General features: G+C 41.0%; 1 protein-coding gene across 1 annotated transcript; it reads right to left on the bottom strand.

The window, feature by feature from the left end:
- Window positions 1-651: 651 nt before the first annotated feature.
- ppl (periplakin) lies at window positions 652-23473 on the bottom strand. Its single transcript, XM_083977155.1, has 22 exons — window positions 23246-23473; window positions 17298-17397; window positions 16719-16873; window positions 15279-15399; window positions 14757-14882; window positions 14099-14140; window positions 12498-12659; window positions 12292-12399; window positions 11112-11207; window positions 10801-10923; window positions 10562-10708; window positions 8313-8464; window positions 8092-8201; window positions 6701-6858; window positions 6435-6613; window positions 6155-6293; window positions 4869-5062; window positions 4594-4744; window positions 4422-4505; window positions 4197-4313; window positions 3706-3798; window positions 652-3617 (listed from the first exon to the last, which is right to left on the bottom strand). The coding sequence occupies exons 1-22, from the start codon at window positions 23293-23295 to the stop codon at window positions 948-950; spliced, it is 5277 nt and encodes a 1758-aa protein (XP_083833281.1). The 5' UTR covers window positions 23296-23473; the 3' UTR covers window positions 652-947.
- Window positions 23474-23822: the final 349 nt, after the last annotated feature.

Raw genomic sequence — 23822 nt, forward strand, 5'->3', positions numbered from 1 at the left:
AACTGAAATGTTTGGGTGTTTTTCATTATGACTGTATAGAATTGTCCTTAAATTAAAAATGTTTTATTCTGGCAGAGGACCATCTCTCAGTATAAGAGCCTTTTTCAGCTGTTTGTTTGTTTGTTGGTTGTTTTTTGTGTATACAAACAGTTTTTTTGTGTGTGTGTGTGTATACAAACAACATCTATGTCATGTAGGCCTATGCCTGTTCTGGGTGAGGGATCCCTCCCCTGTTGCTCACCCTTTGGTTTCTCCTGTTTTTTCTTAGGAGTGCAGAGGATGTTATGATGCTATGCTCTTTGAGACAAACTGTTTGTAAAAAAAAAAAACCATGTATGTTCAGTGCTTAGTGGGAATTCATCACCAAAATATAAGGGGAAATCAGAAAGGGAAAATAAAGTTAGAAGGGCTACATTACAAGTCATTTTCCCTCTCACTTAATTGTGTTTTATTTATACTTCTTTATTTCATCCTTGGTTTTTATAAAATATACCAAGGAAAAAAAAATGTAGAAGACACATGAAATGTTCTCTGTTTGACTTTTATTAAGCTTGCAGAGCACACGTCAGATAAACCAGAAAAGACCCCACAAATAAATGAAACAAGTAGTACCCTTGTAAATGACAATGATAGTGACAAATACAAATATATTTTCCACCCTAATACCCAGTCTAAAAAATTAAAGCTCAGCTGAGCAAACGTCTCCTACCACAATTTCATGTTGTTATGTAGTTGGCTGTAATGATAGTAATATCGATCCAGGTATGCTAGTACCATAAAACTAAATAATATAAAAGTAAATAATTAGGAATCATATTCCAAATATTGCCAAGTCACCAAAGTAGCCAGAGCAGAAGTACATGAAAAAAACAAGTTGATTTGTCAGACAAAACGGATGAAACAGTTTGAAGCTTTTACAGTCAAACCAAATTTCCATTTTCTTACATTTATTGTTTCTGGCCCGACACCATTACACCAAACTCCTGGATGGAGATTTCTTTGTTTATGTACTGCTGAAGATGGCGATTTGTGATGTGTCCAACACGCAACGCATCATCGATGGAGAACTTTTTCCCTGATTTTCTGTCATGAAGGACCGAGGATTCTCCCGCGGGACCCTTCACCGTGATCTCCTCCCAGTCACACTCCTGGCTCTGCAGGTTGACAAACATCTTCCAGTCGATCAGCCCCAGCTTGTAGGCCTCCTCTGGTCGCATCTCCTTGCCCGTATCTGGATCAATAACGACGATAGACCTTCGGAGATGACTCTCCCTCTGCTCCCTCTTTATTCTCACTGCTGACAGGCTCTTTTGAAGCTTTTCAATTTCCTCATCCTTTTGATTGGTTATGGCTCTGAGTTCGGCAAGTTCCTTCTGGAGGGATTCCTGCCTCAACTCCAGATTCTTCCCATCCTCCCTTGGCGCTGACTCGGTAATAATCCGAGTCTCTTTGCTGGTGATATCAATCTCAGAGCGCAGTTTACGGATCTCATTCTGCAGCCTTTGATTTTCCTGCTGTAGACGGCTACTTTCATCACGGATGTAGTCCAGATCTTTTGTAGACTTGGTGTTCGTGAACTCCACTTCAGAAAGCTTGGTAGTGAGGGTGGACAACTCCATGTCAAGATCATGCTTTCTTCTTTTCTCTTCTTCCAGAGTCCTCCTTAGGTTCTCGATCTCAATCTCAGCCTCTGGATCCCTCTCAACCTGAACTTTCTCAGTGCGGACGACTCTTTCCTTCACATCCATCCTCTCTAGTGCGTGCTGCTGCTGGACAAGGGCACTCAACTCTTTCTCAAGCAGGGTGCGTTTGTGCTTCTCTTCATCCAGCTGTAGTCTGAGGATGGAGTGTTCCTTCTCCTGCTGGGGATCCTGCTGCAACACTACCTTCTGTTTGACTGTCACCTTTTCGCGGTTGTCTTTGTCGCGGATCTCCAGTTCACTAAGCCTGACCCGAAGCCTTTGGATCTCCAATTCCGCATCACGTCTTGACCTGCGCTCGCGCTCGAGTTCCTCCAGCTGCAGATCCAAGTCGGCCTTCTGCCTCTGCAGTTGGGTGAGCTCTGTTTTCAGGCCATCTCTGTTTCTCTGCTCTGTGCTGATGTTTAGTGAGAAGGTGTCACACTCTGACCTGAGGAGAGGGTCTTGTTCCATCTTTACCACTTCTTGCTGAACAATCTTCTCGCGAACCTGAGACAGATCTATCTTCCTCACTCTGATCTTCTCTTCTTGAGTTGACCGGTCTCTCTCAAGATCAAGCCGTTTCTTCTGTTCATCTGCGAGTTTCCGTTTGAGAACTTCAACCTCCTCCTTGGTCTTGGGATCTTCTCTGTACTGCAGAACTTCATTTACCACCTCCTTTGTCTGCACTTGGGGCTTGGTGTCCTTCCATCTTTGAATATCATCACGGAGTTGGCGGATCTCCATCTCAGATTTCTCCGTCTGGTGACTTTTGTCAACGATTTCATTGCGAAGTCTCTCCAGTTCTCTTTCAGTCGCTGGATCTGTTTTGTATTTGATGACTTCTTTGACCATCTCTTTGATCTCCACTTGAGGTCCTCTGTTCCTCAGCACGGTCAGCTCATCCTGTAGGGATCTGAGCTGGAGCTCTGAATCTTTATAGCGCCTCTGGTGCTCCACAACTTCAAGACGGAGATTGGCCACCTCATTCTCAGCCTTGGGGTCAGGCCGGACAATCTCCCGCACTTTCTCTTGAATGATCACCTTGGACTTCTCCTCCTCCAGGCTAGTAATTTTCCTATGGAGGTCAGCTTTTTCTCGCTGTGATGATCTTCGTCTGGTCTTCTCATCTTCGTACTGTCGCCTGAGGTTTTCAACCTCCCTTTCAAAGGCTACGTCTTTCTCTACTTTCAGTACCTCCTTGATGGAAATCTTCTCCTCTGCCATCGATTTTTCCTTCTCCAGCCTTCGTAGCTTCTCCTGAAGGAATTGTAGTTCATCCTCCAGCTGCTTCCTGCCATCCGATTCCTTCTGCTTCCTATCCAGGAGCACCCGGTACTCGGTTTCAAGTTGGGGGTCGTTCTGAACTTTGATCACCTCCTCTTCAGTGATCACCTCTTGTTCCCTGTTCTTCTCTTCAGCCAGGAGTGTCATTTGTTTTTGTATCTGAATTAGCTCGTTGTCTTTCATCAACTTCTGCCTTCTCAGCTCATCCAGGTCCTCCCGAAGCTTGCGCACCTCCTCTTCCTGGCCTCGGTCTCTTTCAATGCGCAGGACCTCCTTCACTGTATATTGCTGGGCCCCTTCTTTGACCTCGGTCTCAAGGCCGTGCAGCTTCAGCTTCAGTATTTCAAGGTCGTTCTCCAGGACATGGGTAGTGCGGCGTTCTTCTGAGAGTCTCTGTTGGACTTTATGAACCTCTTCATCCAGCTGGGGATCAGGAACCTTTTTGATCAGCTCCTTCTTGACAATTGTATCTTGGGGCTTCTGTCCCTCAAGGACATAGATGTCAGTTTGGATGGTCTCAAGTTCCTTTTGTAGATGCTCCCTCCTCTGGATCTCATCTTCCAGCTGTTTCCTGATTCTCCATGGTTCTTCTCCCGGGGTTGTATTCACTGACTTGACATTTGTAACCTGGACCATGGAAATCTCAGGTTGCTATAGATGGAAAATCATTATTATTAGTGCTGTTTTATAATGAGAGATGTTTTCATAATGTTGATATTATTGTGTGAAAATATTTCACCTGTTTGAGAAGACTTTCGGCGAACTCAAGATTCTGCAACCTTTGCTTATTCACAGCATTCACTTCAGTAAACTTGGCCTCGATAGCAGCTTCCTGTAAACAGTGAAATAAAGTCATATAAAGCACACAGAGTGATCATACAGTGGTTCAGAACCTTTATGGGTTTTGACCATTTAAAGACCATTTAAAGCAAAGTTCTGTCTATTTGCCATCCCTTGCCCTGGTCACATGTTGCATAATGTCTGCACTTAGTTGGTAGTTTATTAGAAAAACATCTAGAAAAAAGGCAGTCATTCAATTAATCTTCACATCGTGAAGGTTATAATGTTTAGTATTTACAAGATTGTTTCAGAGAGATGTTGAACCCAGTGGACCAAAGTGCTGACCAATACTGAGAAACAGCTCACAGAGAAGTGTTTTACGTTTAAGTTTACCAAATGCACATTTCATTGCAAGACAGGGACAGGTTGTGTGTCTTGTGTATACTTCACCTCTGCCTTGACTGCAAGAGCAGGTGATTCCAGTCTGCTCCTCTTGTATGTCTGAGGCACAAGTCCATCCTCAAGGTCAAGGATGGATCTGAACTTCTCAGATTCACCCTCGTAGTCCTACAAAGAAGAGCCAGTAACATGTTCATCAAACCTTGTCTAATTTGTTATTCTGTACATCCAAGGTAATGATGACAGTGGTGGTAAAATCAATACAGAATGTCTTACTTTGATAGCTTGTTGGTACAGCTGTGCGTTTTTGGAGACGTTGTTCAAGTCAGACTCTTTTCTTGCGATATCAGAAAGCAAGTTCTGTAGAAAACAAAGGTTAATTTAATTGTTTTTCTACACAACCACTGGCAAAATTTTGTGCTTCCCCAGGAATATTTATCACTCTCACCCTCTGATTCTTCAGTTTGGTCTCCACTTGTCGGACGTCATCAGTTTCACGGGGTTCGTAGTTAGGTACACGAGACAGCCAGCTGTTCAGGTTGTCATAATCATTGCGGTAATTGTTGTATGACATCTTGGCTCTCTGCAAACTCTGAGACCTGCAAATCACAGCACAACAGATCAGTATACAGATATTATTGTGTGTAAAATATTCATTAACTTGTTTCTTTAATTATTTTTGAATGCATTTAAAACTTTCCCTCCTTGGTCTGATCATCTCACCTGGCGTCAGTCTGCCTGCTGAGGTTGTTGTAGCGCTTGTTGAGCTTCTGGACATCAGATTCCTGTCTCTCAATGTCGGGGCAGTGCTCTTGGAATTTGACAGCCATGTTGTCACAGCTGTTTTTGGCCGAGCGCAGGTTCTGCTCTGTCTCTGAGATCACAGCCCTGTTGGACCTCAGGTCTGATGCAATATCCTTAGGGGGGGGCAAATTAGATTAAATGAATACACACAGCAGGGTGTTCTTCAGAAAAGATTAATATGCATCAATGATGGAATGAGCGTGTGGAGCTTTCTTTTTCTTACAGTGTATACCAGCATTTATCATCCAGGATTTATGTTTGCAAGTGCAAAAACTCCACTGGCTATGTGCTGGTAAAGGTGTATACACAGGGGCCACACTTGTTTTGGGCCCCAGGGGCAGATATGTCAACATTTGCCTCTCCATTTACCCTCAATTACCCTCCAAACACTAACCCCCAGTGGCCTAATATAAAGCATTTTCTTTAGTCTCCTTTAAACAGGATTTTAATGTTTGTTCTGTAACTTTCAATGATTTTTTAAAATAGGTTAGTATGTGATGTTGGATGTTGTTTATGTATTTGTGTCTATTTTGGACTATATACTGTATACAGCTTTTATTCTTTTTCCTCATGATGATGAATTTTTCTTCCCACTGACTATATAAATATATGTGTGTGATTGTGTGTTTACCATAGCCTAAATTTCGTTGTCGAATAATAGTGTATGTTATTTTCTATATTGAAATTTTTTTCTACATTTAAACATTTTTCAAATTTTCCAGGCTCGCCCCCTTTTCATTCAATTGGATCACACATCAACACACCTGTGACCCATGTGGTCCATGTTTCTCTATAGATGTGAGTGTTCTATTGTTTTGATAGCACCTGAAGAAGACCATACGGTTGAAAACGTTTGTGTGCAATTAAAGTCACTGTCACTTGTATTGCCCTGCACCTCAAGACAGCCTGATGTGCGTATTAAAAAACCCTTGCTTTTCCCGAAACATTTGCCTCTATACCACCCAATCTGTTGCTTGCTTTTCTTTCTGGCAATTTGACAAATTTGACAACGCTCACACTTTAACACTCAGCCCTACGGCCAATTTGGAGTCACCAATTAACCTAATGTGCATAGACTGCTGGGGGAAGCTGGAGAACCTGGAGAGAACCAACACAGGTACAGGGAGGATGTGCAAAGAACCTGCCCAAAAGTCAGTTAGTACAGGATATTATTCTAATGTGTGCCACACAGTGCAAATGCTTACTGCAAGCTCCCGCTGGGTTTTCTCCACTGAGATGTTGTCTGCTGGAGCAACTTCCTCCCTGGCCAGCTTGTTCTCATAGGTGGACAGGAACGTTTTTCCATTCTGAATGGAATTCTCCAGCTGGTTGGAATTTTTCAGTCTAAAACAAAAGAGAGTTATTAGATGAAGAGAAATGCACCATATTCAACCATTTTGAACAACATGTTTGGTCTGAACCCATTTAAACCAGGTAACACAGAGGAACACTGAGAAACACTGAGATATCTATCAAGTCACATACTTCTCCTGAGAGCTCTGGAGAAGCTGCTCAACTTTGTTGTACTTCTTGCTGGCCTCGTCCACCTTGTTGTTCAGCTGCGGAGCACTGATGCAGTTCGGGTTTGAGACCAAGAAATTCTTTGCTTCCTGCACTTTGGAGGATTTATCTGGCTCAATCCTGGTGACAGCTGCAGCGATGTCCTGAAGGGAAACACCACACACAGGCACGTGAGTTTAAAGATGTGGGACTGTGTGTTTTCATACAGCAGAATGAAGTGAAGGCCCTACCCTCATGTCATGCAGGCGGTCAGAACTGTCCTGCAGCGGCCTGGTCTGCTCCAGCGGTGGGCGCACTCGTGCATGAATGGCCTTCTCCTGTTTGTCCAGGTCAGTGACGACTTTATCCAGACCGGCCATCAGCTGACGGCACTGCTGCTCCTGCTTGTCTGAGGTCACACAATCACACACAGCATGATGAAGTTGATTATTTGCTTTCCCCCTTCTCAGTGGTACAAACAGGTTGACAGCTACTCTGGATTATCTAAATAAAATTATTTATTTTCACTATAGGTCTATCCTTAAAGGGGAATTGCTTTTTTTTTTACAACCTGGACCTTATTTCTAGCATAAAATACGATCATTTACTCACCCAGATAACTTTGGTGTCATTACAAGTCGTTTCGATGAAATTATATCCATATAATGCGAGTCTACAGGGCAGCGGAATGCAGCCTCTAAATAACACATTATTATTATTTATTTATTATTATTATTATTATTATTATGATACGCTAGTGATATTCCCCTCTGAGTCCGGGGTTAGGTCATCCAGGTCAGGTCAGTAGGTCAACCTACGGACCCCGGATGTTGATAACAGCTAACCCCGGACTCAGAGGAGAATAGCACTAGTGTATCATAACAAAATATTGGTGAAATGAACCAGTTTCGCTGCAGATAATGTGTTATTTAGAGGCTGCATTCCGCTGCCCTGTAGACTCACATTATATGGATATACACGGCTCTCGGCTGGAGCTAATCGACTTGTAATGACACCAAAGTTATCTGGGTGAGTAAAAGATCATATTTTATGCTAGAAATAAGGTAAAAAAAAAAAAAAAACAGCAATTATCCTTTAGATAACACAGTGGCACAATGTATATAGTCTTTGGTCTAATTTGTGTCAGTTTAGGGTTCTTGAGATCCACTCACAAACCACTTTATTTACCCAAGTTGTTGAAAGAAACCTCTTATCACACAGGACAGTATCCAGGTGGTTTAATGTGGACCATCAACATTTCTTTAGAACATCTGCAGCTAATCAATGAGGCATAAATCAACTGGTGACATCAGGGTGGGTGTCACCAGTTGGAACTAGAAACTTGGAGCTCGGGGATGCTAATCCAGCCTTGTCAAAATGTTGAAATGAGGTTTCAAGTCTGTTAAGGACCTGGATTTAAAATGTGTCTCCAGCCATCCCACTTGATGATGATGATCTGCAGCTTCACTGCTTTATTATGCAAATAAACAGGCATGTGTTGTTGTTTTTAACCAATAAACTCTTGGGTTTCAGGTACATTTACACCTGAACTTAGAGCTGACCACTGAGGTGAACACCAGGTCTGCACAGGGTCAAAGATCTGTGTGTGTGTGTGTGTGTGTGTGTGTGTGTGTTGTGGTACCTGTAGCTGTGCCTGTCCCACTCTCCCTCTTCAGCTCATCAAAGCGTTTCTGCAGAGTTGACTTGCTGCTCGTCATCTTCTGTTTCACGGCCTTCTGCTGGCTGGCCAGGCTGGAAGCACACAACATGACATCCTGTTACAGCTGCAAACGTTGGAGTTGATACAATAAATGATTTTTAAGAAGTCACGTGTGTGTCCTTTATATATTTGCACACACTCACTTGTCAGAGACGGCCACAGCCTCAGGGTCGGTGGGGGGAATCATGAAGCAGACGGCGGGGGCAGAGATTTTACGTCCAGCTGCGTCCTTCACGTCCCATTTGGCGCCATTGTTCCGGAGCAGAGTGTACCTCTCCCCGCGCTGGATCTGTCCCTGTACAAGACCAACAATCTGTCATCAGCATCTCATTTGTTCAATTAACTTTCTTTTTTTTAATTTTAGATCAGAGGTTATCTGCAAAATGGCAGTCTGATTTAATTCAACTAGCTGGAATTAAATGATCTCAAGTTGATGTTGGACAAAGCCTCAAACTGAGAAATATTTTAATAAATCTGCTGCATTCTGATCCCCCAGGGTTTAAAATAACATCCTGAGTCTCAGTCTGAAGGATCTGAATACATTACATCACATAACACAGCAGGTACAGGCCTGGGATTTAGACAGTGCTTAGTTATGTGGTCTGATAGCAGGGAACGTCCTGAGATAAATACTGCCACAAGCTGAAACACAGTAAATAAAGTCTCTACAATGTGACAATTAGATTAGAAAAAGAATCTGATCAAGGAATAAGACAGAAGAGGACACAATGATGCTGAGGTATTAAAGGAGGACTCTAAAAAAAGAACAGGGATGAAAAAACAGCTGCTGACAAAAGTTAAATCAATACTATGGAACAAAAGTTTAAAGACCTTTTCTATTGATTTTAAGGTTCTTTTATTGGTTTTTAAAGCTCTTAATGGTCTTAGTCCTTCTTATCAGTCAGATTTGCTTTTAACTCATGAGCCATCCAGAACTCTCAGGTCTTCAGATAGAGGCATTTTATTAATACCTCAAGTCAGAACCAAAACTCACGGCAAAGCAGCTTTTTGTTATTACGGTCCACGACTGTGAAACAGCCTGAAGACCTGAGAGCAGCTGCCAATGTGGACATTTTTAAGAGCAAACTTAAAGTAACATTGCGGAGTTTTTCGGCCTTAAAATAATGTTTCCAGACTCATTGCAATGATAGAAAAATGGTTAATAGGATGAATGGTGCTGCCACAGCAGCCTGAGCCGGGTCGCGTCGGCTGAAACTGCACTATGTAACTTCCCTGCACGGGTACGAAACACCGCCCCCCCTCCTCCCCCCTCCCCTCTGCGTCGAGGGAGAGACGTGGTGGTATGGGTAAAAGCGAAACTTACGTTCCCCTCCGGTCGTCGTCGCCGCTGCCGCTGCCGCCGCCACCACCGCCCCCCGCCCCCCCTCACCCCCTCCTCCCCTCCCCCGACCACCCGCCACACAGTCTCCTTGCAAATATGTGGGAAATACTGTCGTTTATTAATGGGAATAAACGCTTTTTCCCCCCAGACGATAGCGCTTCTCAACCAGATGGTGGAAGCACTGAGCTGAAACTCCGCAATGTTGCTTTAAGACACACCTTTTTAGCTTGGCTTTTGATTAGATTTTACTTATAGGTTTTACTATTTGATTAGTTTTCCTATCCTTTTATTTATCGATTTTTACTGTTTATTAATTTTTGTATTATTATTTTATTTTATTTGTATTTATTTATTTATTTTTAATCTTTTTAGTCTTAGCCTATTTATTGTATAATTTTAGCTATTTGTATCATGTCCTTGCACTTATGCTAACTTTTAGTTCATTTGATTTATTTGGTTTTATCCAGTCCCTGATGTTTCCTCACAGCAAATTGTTGAGAGTAAGATAATGTAGTGCTTCAGTTGCCTTCTTTTAAGCTCTATAAAAAAAAGCAATATAAAAGTTTAATAACTTTAAACTTTATCTATTTTCTTTTATTCTACTTTTTTATTCTTCTTTGCTCCTGCTTTTAACTATGTGTTTTTGTTTTTATGCTGTTTTATGCTGTTCTTTTTAAATGTTTTGTCTTTATGTAAAGCACATTGAGCTCAGTTGCCTTGGTATGAAATGCACTATATAAATAAAGATGCCTCGCCTTGCCTTGCCTATAAATGAGTGTGGGCGTGGGTGTGTGTGTGTGTGTGTGTGTAGTTGCGTGACTTTGGGTTTTATTTTTGCTTTGTTTTGTCTGCTTTTATGGTTTAAAGCGCTTTGTGCTACATTTCATTTGTATGAAAAGTGCTCTATAAATAAAGTCTGATTGATTGATTGATTGAAAATAGGAAAGATGTGTTACATTATTTACAGAAAGTTGCAGGATTGCTGAGTCCTTTTCTCTTTCTCGTATGTACAGAACATCAGACATTGTTCCAGTGACAGGACGTACGTACCTCATCGGTGTCAAACTCACACAGAGCTTCAACAGGCAGCAGCTTCTGGGGCGTTTCTCTGCGGTACTTCAGAGGCATCACCTGCAGGCTGCGCTTCTGAAGAGCCTTGACCCGCTCATCAAAGTGCTCCATGGCTTTGGCTTGGTCCTTCACACACACACATAAATACAAACTATGTAAATATTTTCATCTGCTGAAGAAGATATCATCAGATCTCCATGTTGGGATGGAACACTCACATCCAGCTCCCTGATCAGACCTTCCATCTGATACACGTCCTTGAACTCTGGGTTGTACTTCTGGTTGACCTCTGTCTCCAGCCGCTTCTGCAGGTCCTGAGTGTCACGGGCCTCCTTGTGGTACTGGACGCACACAGATGCACACTCACATGAGACTGATGCTTTGCCAAAATGTGTGTGTGTGTGTGTGTGTGTGTGTGTGTGTGTGTGTGTGTGTGTGTGTGTGTGTGTGTGTGTGTGTGTGTGTGTGTGTGTGTGTGTGTGTGTGTGTGTGTGTGTGTGTGTGTGTTTGTCTGCCCTCAGTGTCTAACCTTATGGTACTCATCCATGTGTTTCAGGTGGTTTTCCTCACAGATGAGCAGGTTCAGGTACTCCTTCCAGTCAGCGTGAACCGCCTCCATGTGAGCCTGACAGAAAAAGTGTGTGAGGATGTGATTAGACTCAACAGTTGATGTACATTAGTTACAAAACAGCACAGAAGAATTGCAGAAGAATGTGCACCATGCTCGACTGTTGCAGCTTAAAGGGGAATTGCTGTTTTTTTTACAATCTGGACCTTATTTCTAGCATAAAATACGATCATTTACTCACCCAGATAACTTTGGTGTCATTACAAGTCGTTCCGATGAAATTAGCTCCAGCCGAGAGCCGCGTATATCCATATAATGTGAGTCTACAGGGCAGCGGAATGCAGCCTCTAAATAACACATTATCTGCTGAGAAACTCGTTCATTTCACCAATATTTTGTTATGATACGCTAGTGCTATTCCCCTCTGAGTCCGGGGATAGCTGTTATCAACATCCGGGGTCTGTAGGTTGACCTACTAAGGACTTGTAAGTAAGTCCAGGTCATTTTGTTCTGACAAGTCGGAAACACGCAGAAACGAACCGTAGCATAAGCCACGACCCTGGATGTTGATAGCAGCTAACCCCGGACTCAGAGGGGAATAGCACTAACGTATCATAACAACATATTGGTGAAATGAACGAGTTTCACAGCAGATAATGTGTTATTTAGAGGCTGCATTCCGCTGCCCTGTTGATTCACATTATACAGATATACGCGGCTCTCGGCTGTAATGTAATGACACCAAAGTTATCTGGGTGAGTAAATGATCGTATTTTATACTAGAAATAAGGTCCACATTGTAAAAAAAAAACGGCAATTCCCCTTTAAGAAAATGTACATACAGTAGAGACAACAATTGCCCCCTACACCTAAAGGTCAGAAGGTCAGGAATCCGTTTGATACTGTTTGAGTAATCAAAGTAATCATTTTCACTCTATTCTAGCACGACTGGTTGATACCAGCATATAATGAGTTGTAGTTTATGTGGCAGGAAATGTGTGGATGACCTGTCCCCACATTGAGGTGGTAGCGGAAAGAGTTAATTTTGGAGGTTATCGGCAGAGGAAACTGGGTCTAAATGGATCCCTGGGAAAGCCCACGCTCTGGACGCCCAGATGTGCAGCGATGGAGGAGTCTTTACCTCAATGACATTCTTCCCAGGATGTGAAGAGGCAATCAGCTTCTCTCCATCCTCGTTCAGCTTGGTGACAGTGGCCTCCTTAGACTCCAGACATTTGCCGATGAAGTTCTGTAGGGGTGAGACACATGTAAGGAGTAAATTGGGTATTGGACGTTGGAAGTGTAGCTGGTTGTTACGCGTTGGTGTATTGTGCACTTCTCAGCTACCTCATACTGCCTCTGGCGGGCGGGGTAGTCCAGGTTGGTGTCACTCCAGTCATAGTCGATCCTCTCTCCAGCCTGTTGGTCCATCCAGTACAGCTCGTTGGTGCAGCGCTGCATGTAGTCCCGCAGGCTCAGCAGGTTCCGCTGACGAGCGCTGGAGGCGGTCTAAGACAAGGGAACAAGACACTTCATCATGAGAAAATGGATGACTTGATGACTGGAAGTCGATGTACTAATGAAATTAATTGGAGAAAGGTTCATTTTTATGCACAAATCTGACAATGTGAGCAGCAGGAGCAGTGTTCAACAGTTTAAAATACATGTGAATAATGTGAACTGAATTATAAATTGAAGAGGTTTTAAGGGGGGACACTACAGGTGAATAGGGTAAAGACTGTTTAACTAACAGATATCACCATGAAAGTTTATCACTTACATTAAGACAAATATTTTTTGTATTACACGTTTTGTCAAATTTTATGTGAAAAATGTGCTAATTTGCATACATTTCCAGAACCAAAATCTGAACAATAAAGCCCCTTTCAAAATTCTTGTTTTATTTTGTTGACATATTAGAGTTAGAAGTTTTTACAGAGGGGATTTTGGATATCTCTTTTTATCTTTTTGAGAAAACGGCCTTTAAAGACTTAAAACTCCTAAAACTAAAATTCCATAGATTGTTAATGTAAATCATACTTTTACGATTGGTTGTGAATATGGAGGAAATTACAATTTTTGGAGCCTACATAATTGTTCAGGAGAGAGAGAGCTTTACAATGACACCTGACATGACATGGGCCAGACAACAGCATGTTAACTTTCTGTGAATTTAGGAGAAATCTACTGATGAAAGAGACAAAATGAAGTAAAATAAAAACCTTAATGTGGATTTTCTACCATTTCTTTCGACTTTTCTGAAAGAAGACATTAAGGAGGAAAATAGCCCAAAATCTCAAAATTGATCACTGCATGAAAAAACTGTGTTTTTGCCTGTAGTGTCTCACCTTAATGTCAATAACCTCAGGGTTGTTGGGTGGAAGCAGCTACAAACAAACAAGCTGAACAGTAATAAAGATCCAGTAGCTCTGTAACAGCTGCCGATCAGAACTTTAATCTCACCTTTTACTTTCAGGTTGAGGCTGATATTAGATCAGTTTTTTTTCTCATTGTCAGCAAATATGATATTAGACCAAAACCAGCATGACTGATAACAGTTTCACTCTAAAAATAAATCAATGATAAAGAAAACAGTAAATTTGTTAGGGACTATTTTTTAGTGGTGGATTAATTCACATCTGGTGGTCTAGTGAGTATTTAGAGCAGCAGAATCTTATGATGATGTAATGAGTTCATGGTGATGATGATGATGTGTTAATAACCATAGAGCTCCATGGTTTATGATCATAGGAAGTAGAAAGTTTAGGTTTCAAAGCTTTGAGCACGTGTTGCAACATTTGTTTCAGTGCAATAAAGTCAACTTTAAAGGTGGAAGTGTTTGTCTGTAAACACATAAACTGGCTGCAAAGCAAGCAGGTGGTGACAGATGGAACGGTACACAGCTCTGGGCCTAGAAAGTGAGAGTTGGAGGAGGGGAGGGGGGTTACCAGCAGTTTGTTGTACTTCATCTGGAGGCCACTGACGTACTCCTGAAACAAAGAAAAGACAAAAACACAAGTTTTTATTCATATGTAACTAAATGCTCCATGGACTAAACAGCTATGTTCGGTAGTTAGTTTCAGTTTATTTCGGACATGTTAAAAGAAATAAGAAATAATACAGTAATGGACAGGCATAACAAATAAATACTTCACAAAGACAACACATGAAAAAAATAAAATAATTGGAAATGAAGATAATTCGATTTCTCTTTTTTCACATCCGAAAAGGAGTGGGAAGAAGTAAAACTTATTTACTCCCACCCCCTATTCATAAATTAGCTGTCAAGCTTCCCGATCATTATAATACAATAAGTTAATTTATAAGTTTACCTAGCTGGATTTATTCTAATATATTATCACTAATCTTTATCATATATATATATATATATATATATATATATATATATATATATATATATATATATATTATATATTTAGTTTCCAATAGATCATTGAAATGTTGGCAAATGTTACTCCATAATTCATCTATCCATACTCTGTGAATTATTCAATAGTTCTATTCTCTGTTCAACACCTAGTGCAGTTTCCCGCTGTGCATTCTGGACCTTCAAGAAGAGTCCTGACATCATTCAGCTCTTCATACCTTGTCGCCGCCGGAGGAGATGTGAGGGGCCAGAGCCTCCACCTCACTGTGGAAGATGTTGTGTTCCTCCACCTCGTTCTCCACAGTTGGCAGGTCCTGTCCAAAGCCCTTGTTGTTCAGGTTGTCCTGGGCAGGGAGACAGAAAGAGACACTTCAGTCCACTTCGCACGGACAAGTGTGACAGTCTGGACTGGTCTGATACTGGAATTCTTAAACCCTGATTTTTCAGCCACAGAGGTGACACTTATCTAAACCTACTGTATAATTACTGAAATATTTTAATACTCTAATTCCTTCCTTTGGTTTGTCACCTGGTATCTTCATTTGTTTTTTTTGTGAATTACTTAGTATATAGGTTTTTTAAGACAGTGTGTGCATCGAATTTGATCTATTCACTGAAAACATATTAGAAATACCAGGCATGTGTACAAATAACCAGTTGAGTAAAATAAATCAAGATGTATGTTTCAGTTTGCTGGTCTGTGGAGCAGCACAGAGGTCAGAGTCGGTGAAGCTTCCTACCAGCTTCTCATCGATCATGTTGCCCCAGTTGATGCTGGGCCTTCCCTCGGTGCGGATCAGGTGGTAGATACGGTCGTGGTCTTCTCTCAGCTTCATCACTCTCTCACGCAGCTGCTTCATACTGAACACACACACACACACACACACACAATGATGATGATTAATAACTCATGTTCATTGCATTCACTCTGTGTTCACAGATTCAACTGATAACTGTGATATTCACACCTTTATATTCAATAGCAGAGATTCTCCAATATAAGCTTGCTCACTCATTAATAATTGTGGACTATTTGAATTCTATATCTATTCTATTGAATTTACAGTTTCCCCAGTCACATCAACTGTGAATTTTCTCTATTGTTGTTAAACAAAGCAGTTTACGTAAATGAAACCTGTGGATTTTCAAATTAAATGCAGGGATTGTACCCATTGGGTGACTAGAAAGCTTCCAATGTGAAACATCTGTTTATCTGTGAAGTGATGGGGCTAAGTAGAAGTGATACGAAAGACTGAGTTAAAAGAATAGTTCACCAAAAAATGAAATTCATCAATTCAATCACCCTCATGCTGATGAATACTCCAGAGTAGTTTTTTATTCCTCAAAGTGCACCTGGAGACCCGGGAGGCCGGTTCGTAGTCCAATGAAAACTTTATTTGAGAGTTATAGGGCCCAACACAAAAAGGTCCATAAAACTACACAAAAACCATTTAATATTCCTCCACACTGCTCGTCCACTGCAATCCAAGTCGAGTAAACTCTGGACTATATCCCTTCAGGACACTTGGATATATACAGTAGTATTCATATATAGTATTCATCAGCATGAGGGTGAATCACTAATGACTGAATTTAATTTTTTGGTGAACTATTCCTTTAATTCCTTTAATTGAAGACAGTAGAGATATGGCAGGATCATTTTGTTACACATTTGTGGAAATGTACATTATACTACATTTTTCTAGATAGTCAGATTGTCTACAGCAGTGGTTCTCAACGTGGGGTCCGGGGACCCCTAGGGGTCCTTGAGAAATTTGAAGGGGGTCCCCGATTCTTATTTTTTATTTAACCACTTTTTTCTAGAAGATTTTAACTTTTTTAAATTTTTTATTTAGACATTTTTTTTTACAAGAAATTTTACCACTTTTTTGGGGGAGAAAATTTTTCCTTTTTTTTTTCATTTATCTTTTTTTTTTTCTTCCTAGAAATGTTTAAATGTTTTTGGAGAAATTGGACCACTAAATTTGGTCCAATGGGGGTCCGTGGTCTAATTTGTGTCAATTTAGGGGTCCTTGACGTACAAAAGGTTGAGAACCACTGGTCTACAGTATATGTCCGTCTCAAATAAAGGCCGAACTAGTAGCTCCCATGCTACACAGCAGCACACAGTATAAACTTCAGGTGATAGAAGAAGCTCAAGTGAGCCGAGTGCCACTCACTCCTGCTCTATCATCTCAGCCTGTGGGTGCTGGAGACGCTTGGCGTTGACGGCGTCCTCGTCCAGGCCGGTGAGCAGGTCCAGAGAGTTGAGGATCCTCTTGTTGGTGTCATCCTGATACAGAGGCTGCTTCCCCTCGTTGATCTTACTCACATCCTGCAGCAAAAAAACACAGTCAGTCAGCTTCAGTCAACACCGCTGGCTACAATTAATTGTCAGAGTAAATACAAACATCAGCAGAACAAACACACAAACTCAAGTTATGTTCTTGTTGTCAGATGGCTCTCTTTCTTCCAATATGTCACCAGCAAATCCACTGGCAGGCTGCACATGGTTCAACATGGCATTTTAAAGTCACATTCAAAGGTGCTTTGTTTTCAACCTTGGATTTACTTTGAATAACACAGAATTGTGAAACATTAACATCTGTATGAGAGAGAATACTGGCACAACTCCTCTTGATCATTCTCTTTTTAGTTTTATCTCTCAGTTTTACTTTGTCAAATCAAATGACTCAGATGAAGTGATGAGTATGAGCAGATGTCTGCGGTTGCTGGGAGACACTGTGATCAGACTGCACCTTGTTGATGTTCTGCTCCACGTCGTAGATGTTCTTCTCCACCTTGTCGGCATTCTTCTGCAGCTTCTCGATCAGAGAGCTCAGCTCGGTGGATGGAGCACTGTGAGAGAGACACACACGTTTTGTATAATCTGATGATCAGAAAGTGCATAGGAAACTTTCAGTGGAAACTAAGGAAACATTGATAGAGAACGTCAACCAGACCACAGAGGTCTTCATTGTGTTCATTAGAAAGAGGCTTAAGGGGTGTGGTGACTTCTGTAATGACATCATGGGACATCAGCTTATTGTAATGGCAGCACAATTGCACTTACTTGTTTTTACATTATTATTATCTTATCGGCATGATAATCACTTAGTACTAATTCATTGGTAAGTTAAAGAGAATACATTAAAACAACGACAATAAAATAATTGGTAACACTTGACATCTATCTCTACAACGCCTTATAACCATACTTATAATGAGTTATAATGCAGTTATAGCACTGTATAACTATAGTTATAAATGTTCATAAATTATCATAATGCTTTATAGCAATAATCATAACACACTATAAAGCATTTTATCATGACTTATAAGGTCAGGTATTATAATACGTTATAAATGTTAGTAACTGGCTGACAATGCCCACATTGATAATGCATTATAAATATAGTTATAATGTGTTATAATTGGCTTATAGACGTGTATAACTATCATTATAAACACTCATAAAGTATCATAAAGCTTTATAACAATAAGCATAACACATTATAGAGCATTATAACTCTATTATAATACTTGAGCCATTATAAAATGCTCTATGATGTGGTCTGATTATTGTTATAAAGCCTCATAATAATTTATGAATGTTTATAATGATAGTTATACACGTTTATAAGCCAATTATAACACAGTATAACTATATTTATAATGCATTATCAATGTGGGCATTGTCAATTATAATGTATTATAATACCTGACCTTATAAGTCATGATAAAATGTTTTATAGTGTGTTATGATTATTGTTATAAAGCATTATGATCATTTATGAGTGTTTATAACTATAGTTATACAGTGCTATAACTGCATTATAACTCATTATATGTATGGTTTTAATGCGTTATAGAGATAGACGTCAAATAAAGTGTTACCAAATAGGTAATTCAACTATTGAAAAAAATGTAAAACATGATTCTGAATAGTGAGGTTGAACCTGTTAGGTGGATGTTGATCTGTTTGTGTTGTTGTGCTGCTTCTGGAAGCGTGATGTCATGTGATCAAAAATATACCCTTGCTCTTGTTCTGGGTTTGTTCCAAATGACTCAAAGGAAACCAAGCTGGAGCAGGTATTAATTTAATTTAATATACGTATAGTTGCACTAATGTTATTCAGCATTGAGCCGATAATAATAATGTAATGAACCATAATTACACTGCTACACACTGCTTTATTTCCTCCGGGATGGAAATATCAGGCGGATGACTCACAGCTTTTCTCTCAGAGTCAACAACAATCTGCCTTTCAGTCCAGGTCAGGACTACAGTCACTGTGACTGCTGGTGTCTCTCAGCTGAATGGACTCTCCGAGAGGGCGAGGACACTGAGACACAGACACCTCGCCTTGAAGTATAAGAGAAACTGGCCCAGCAGGCTTTTTACCTGCTATCACACAGGAGACACACCCAGTCCAATCACCGTGACAACTATCACCGACTGCAAGGTGCGTCTGAGTGACCTTGTGAATCCTGGTATATCACTCACAGTGTGTGAGGTTTTTAGTGTTATTGGGGATCACTGTCAAGGCTGTCTTTGTGTAACTCCAGAGCCTAACTGGTATTTTATTCATTCATGTTTATTTACTCTTTATACAGTCAGCAGCTCAGGATTAAAATCTCTTATCCAAGAGAGAGATGAGAAAAAGACATAATAAACTTATAATAAACATGATAAACTAAGAATTAACATTTACAAAAAACATAATGTATTTCATTTCGATGTTGCATAATCCCTGAAACCAGTTATGTTAACACCGGTGTAACCTTGAGGGTTCAACAGTTCCTGGATCAAGTTGTGTCGATACTGAATTTAAATGAGGGAAGAGACAAAAAACGACATATATTAGTACATCTCATTCTAGCTGATCAAAGATGGTGCCACGCAAATACATAACAAGAAACTGAGATTCATAACTTCAAAGCTCTGTTTCAGACCTGTATCATTACACAGTGTGTCCAGCAGGGAGTGCCGACACTTTGGACCTGGACAGTGGACACTGGTGTCCAGTCAACACATTCAAAGGGTCAGCTGTAAACTGATTGTGGCACAAACGCAAACTTGTCTATGTCTATGAATCTATGATGATGAGCTAATATTGGCTAATACTATCAGTCAGTGTGTATTTATCTGCACTGAGATGTTGTTATCTAGTTAGTGTTACTGCCATGATTGACTGCTGCATCAGCTTCAAAGGTCCAGTGTCAGTGCAGTGGACTGTTTCACATTAGCTTTCCCTTGCACTGTCCCAGTCTAATCATTAGTGATGTACTCACACAGATTCAGGGTCAGTTCTGGGTCACAAAGACGTCACACATCAACTGGTGTCCCTCAAATCAAGTGGTCACATGAAACTAGGAAATGTTCGAACATCTGTGAGCCAGTACCGAACACAGAGCCAAGGCCGTCCACCACCCAGCGCTTTAAACACACATCCACGCCCATGCACCGTTTGTTGCACAAGTTACATAATGCCTGTTGAATGCACACTGGACACTGACTTTCATTTCCCAGCCTCTTCTGGTTTTGATACGAAACAAGTTTGAACTGGTGAGTCCTGCAGAGCTCTGCACAAACTGTCACATCGCAGCACAACTCAACACAAACACTGCTCTGCTCTCACTGCAACCTTCAAACCGACAGGTCCATGTGTGAGCACAGCACTCATTCAGCCCACATCTATTACATGGACGTGACGCACACACACACACACACAGTTCACAACACAATGTTGGACCTGGAGAACACATGGTTTCTACGACAGAGTATTAGGGCCACATTGAGAAAAAAAAAAAGAAAGAATAAAGTCATAAATTTACGAGAATAAAGTCGTACATTTCCTATGAGAAAAAAGTCATAACATTATGAGAATAAAGTTGTAAATTTACAAGAATAAAGTCGTACATTTCCTACTAGAATAAAGTCGTACATTTCCGAGTATAAAGTCGTACATTTCCTATGAGAAAAAAGTCATAACATTACGAGAATAAAGTTGTAAATTTACGAGAATAAAGTCGTACATTTCCTACTAGAATAAAGTCGTAAATTTCCGAGTATAAAGTCGTACATTTCCTATGAGAAAAAAGTCATAACATTACGAGAATAAAGTCGTAAATTTATGAGAATAAAGTCGTAAATTTACGACTTTATTCTTGAAGTTTGTGATTTTTTTATTTGTCAATGTGGCCCTAATACTCTGTCGTATGGTTTCAACTCCAGAAGAGATGATAACAAACACCACCCTGAAAATCCCCTCTGTGTGTTGCAGAAAATGTTGCACAACTACAAACAGTCTTTGTCTTGATTCCCAGGGTAGGTTTTTTTTTTTGTTTTTTTTACACAATCATTAAACAACGCTACAATAGCTCTACCTGACTATATTCTGTGTCCAGACATGCTGTCTGTCTGTCGGTTCCCTGGGAAACTTGCTGGCTCAGATTCAGTGTTCCCAACAGAGGTTCTCTTGGTTCTGGGAAGGGAAGGAACTGGCACTGGAGCTTTTACTCAGCTCAGAGGTCTCCACAGGGAGAGGGTCAAATTAGAACCAGAACGCTCCAGCACTAAGTCATAGAGGGTGTGGAGCCTCGTGAGTGTCACAGTGAACCCAGAGCCCCACTGTGTCAGAGCAGCCCACTCCCCATCCACGTGTTTAAAGCCCAGACACATGCACAGAGTATGAGACAATAAACAAACAGGAGGGCTGCACTGTTTCTAATGGTTGTGCATTATCCATCCATGTCTAAAGAGAGGAAATATACTCTTCTACCTCTCAACCACAACATTTGAAAATGAACTGGCTTAAATTTTTATATGTCACCTATTATTTTGGATTATAAAGCTAGGAACAAATCACCATCTCCTAGGCTTTTAGTGGTGTAGCCATCTTTAGATCTTTTGCATTGTAAAAGAAGACCAGCATGTAGAAAATGGAGTGAATGCAGCAGCATTACAGAGATTCCATTACTGTTTATTATCAGGCTCATCAGGGGCTGGTTTGACCGTTGCTTAGATAGAAAGTCTAAACGCAAGCAGTTTAGCTCTTGACAATCTTGAGCTGGACTGTGGTACAATGCATTCTGGGTACATTAGTATTTTTGCAAAATTAAGCAAAGAATGAAACATACGATGGAGTATTAGGGCCACATTGACAATAAAGTGGTAAATTTACGAGAATAAAGTCGTACATTTCCTACGATAAAAAAGTCATAACATTGCGAGAATATAGTCTTCTAGGCAGGTGAAACAGCACAGTTCTATGGTAGATTGAAGATAATGGAAGATAATCTGTAAAATAGTTCTTTTGGTATTTTCTTAGCCCCCCCCCTCCAGCCTTCTTTACACCTGCTGAGTGACTGAGAGCAGTATCTCTCCACAGAGGGTGGAGCACAGCCAAGATATTAGGCTGAAATGAAAATGAACAGTCTCTGGGGAAAATGATCTCACTTAAAAAGCAACATCAAACTCCACACACACACACACACTTCTTCACTTTATTGTTTCCAAGGCAGAAAGCCTGTGTGTGTGACGGGGGACTGAGCCTGAGCCAGCTATTCTGTGGGAGAGGCTGCAGGCAGTTCCTCAGTCTGTGTCTTGTGGGGAGGAGGACAACCTCATAACTTATCAAACCAGTTACTACAACTTTACTACACGGCCTATCAGCCACACCCTCTGCTCGCTTATAGCACATTGTGCAATCGAATGCACGCTTTCCTGCGAAATTAGTCTTTAACATTCCATTCATTTGACATCCAGTCTCCATTAATATTCAACCCACAGCAGAGAGAATCAACTGTGTTCATCCAGCATAAGGCACAGCGTGTTCTCTTGTTGCATGTTCAGCTCAGCATACAAACTCAATGTGACTGATTAAAAACAACTTGACCTGGAATAAAACATGATCTGTACACGTTCTGTGAATAAATATAATACTACAACTGCGATTTTAAGATTCATTTGAATTCATTTTAAACTCTACATTTGCACTTCAACTTATTTTATGGTATGTCATTGTGCTGTATGTGTTAGTTTGTGCTCATTTGGATGAATTGCAAGTGAAGTCTGGCTGTAATCTGTTTTTTTGTGATGAGCTTCCTGACATTTGAATTTCCTTGCAGGGATGGATAAAGTTTCAAGCTACTCTAAATATAATATTGCCATAATATCATACAATAAGTGTTTATTCTTACTCATTCATGAATAATGTATAAAGTCTACTCTATACATTTCAATACTTTTTTTTTTACATTATGTGGGTGTGTGAGTGAGTGTTGCACAGAAGCAGATTGAGGTTGGTGGTGGAGGTCAGGGCCGTTGCATAGGGGAGAAAGGTGATGATAATTCTAGGGGCCCACAAAAAACCCCAGTAGTCTAATCTTTGTATGACTGATTTATTCTGCATAAGACCCTGACTAATACTCATAGTAATGCTGCATTAGCATCAAAACAAAGTAGGCTAAATAAAAAATTATAATACATACATACATAGTCTAAAAAAAAAAAAGTAGAAAAGTCAGGGGGTAGGGGCCCACTTTAGTAGCCTATTCTTTCAGGGGGCCCAGAATTCCTAGCAACGGCCCTGGTGAAGGTGTCGACGTGACTCCACCGGAACACGACGTCGCTTTAAATGAACGAGTGAAGAGAAGCGGAGCTGCTGGACAGAAGAAAAGAGAAACAAAGTGTGCTACTCACGCGGGCTTGGGCTGCGTTATCACAGTGGATTTGCTCTTCTTCTTAAACATGGTGACAGTCCACCTGTCAGCGGTTCGCGACGAAACAGTCCCAGTACAGGTGACCCTCACAGCTGTGTGTGTGTGTGTTGTGTGTGTGTTCCGTCCGCTCCGCTGCGCACACCGCTCCGAGCGTGTCGTCTGTCTGATAGGTCCACACACCCTTCAGTGTCAGAGCTTCTCCTCCCACTGTGTCCGCGCGCCACTGACTAAACCCATCACCTGCTGCTGCCTTCACTTTTACTGCTTTCGCCTCAACCCGTGAACCTGTCGGTGCAGGAGGGGCGGGGCTACTGCTACGGGGCCGCCCCGCCCCTCCCCTCACCCTGCCCTCACCTCCCAGATATTAACCAAACACACGCAAGGCAAGGCAGGGCAAGGCATCTTTATTTATATAGACCGTTTCAGAGAGTATAAACAAATACAGGTGTTACCAAGGATACTAATTAAAGCAGATATCAGTGGAATGTTTTTGTTAATATAAGTCCTAAATAGTCCTATCTTCCGTCAGCAATCACTTACATGAAGTATTTCAGCCT

The sequence above is a fragment of the Trachurus trachurus genome (genome assembly GCF_905171665.1).
Source record: "Trachurus trachurus genome assembly, chromosome: 8".
In the NCBI taxonomy this organism is placed as follows: Eukaryota; Metazoa; Chordata; class Actinopteri; order Carangiformes; family Carangidae; genus Trachurus; species Trachurus trachurus.

Excerpts from the sequence above, each read along its gene's own strand:
- ppl (XM_083977155.1), bottom strand. The coding sequence starts at position 23,295 with ATGTTTAAGAAGAAGAGCAAATCCACTGTGATAACGCAGCCCAAGCCC. Across the intron at positions 11,208-12,291 it reads CTGGGAAGAATGTCATTGAG|GCTCACATGGAGGCGGTTCA; the intron begins GTAAAGACTCCT and ends TTTTTCTGTCAG. Across the intron at positions 10,709-10,800 it reads GTCTGATCAGGGAGCTGGAT|GACCAAGCCAAAGCCATGGA; the intron begins GTGAGTGTTCCA and ends GTGTGTGTGAAG.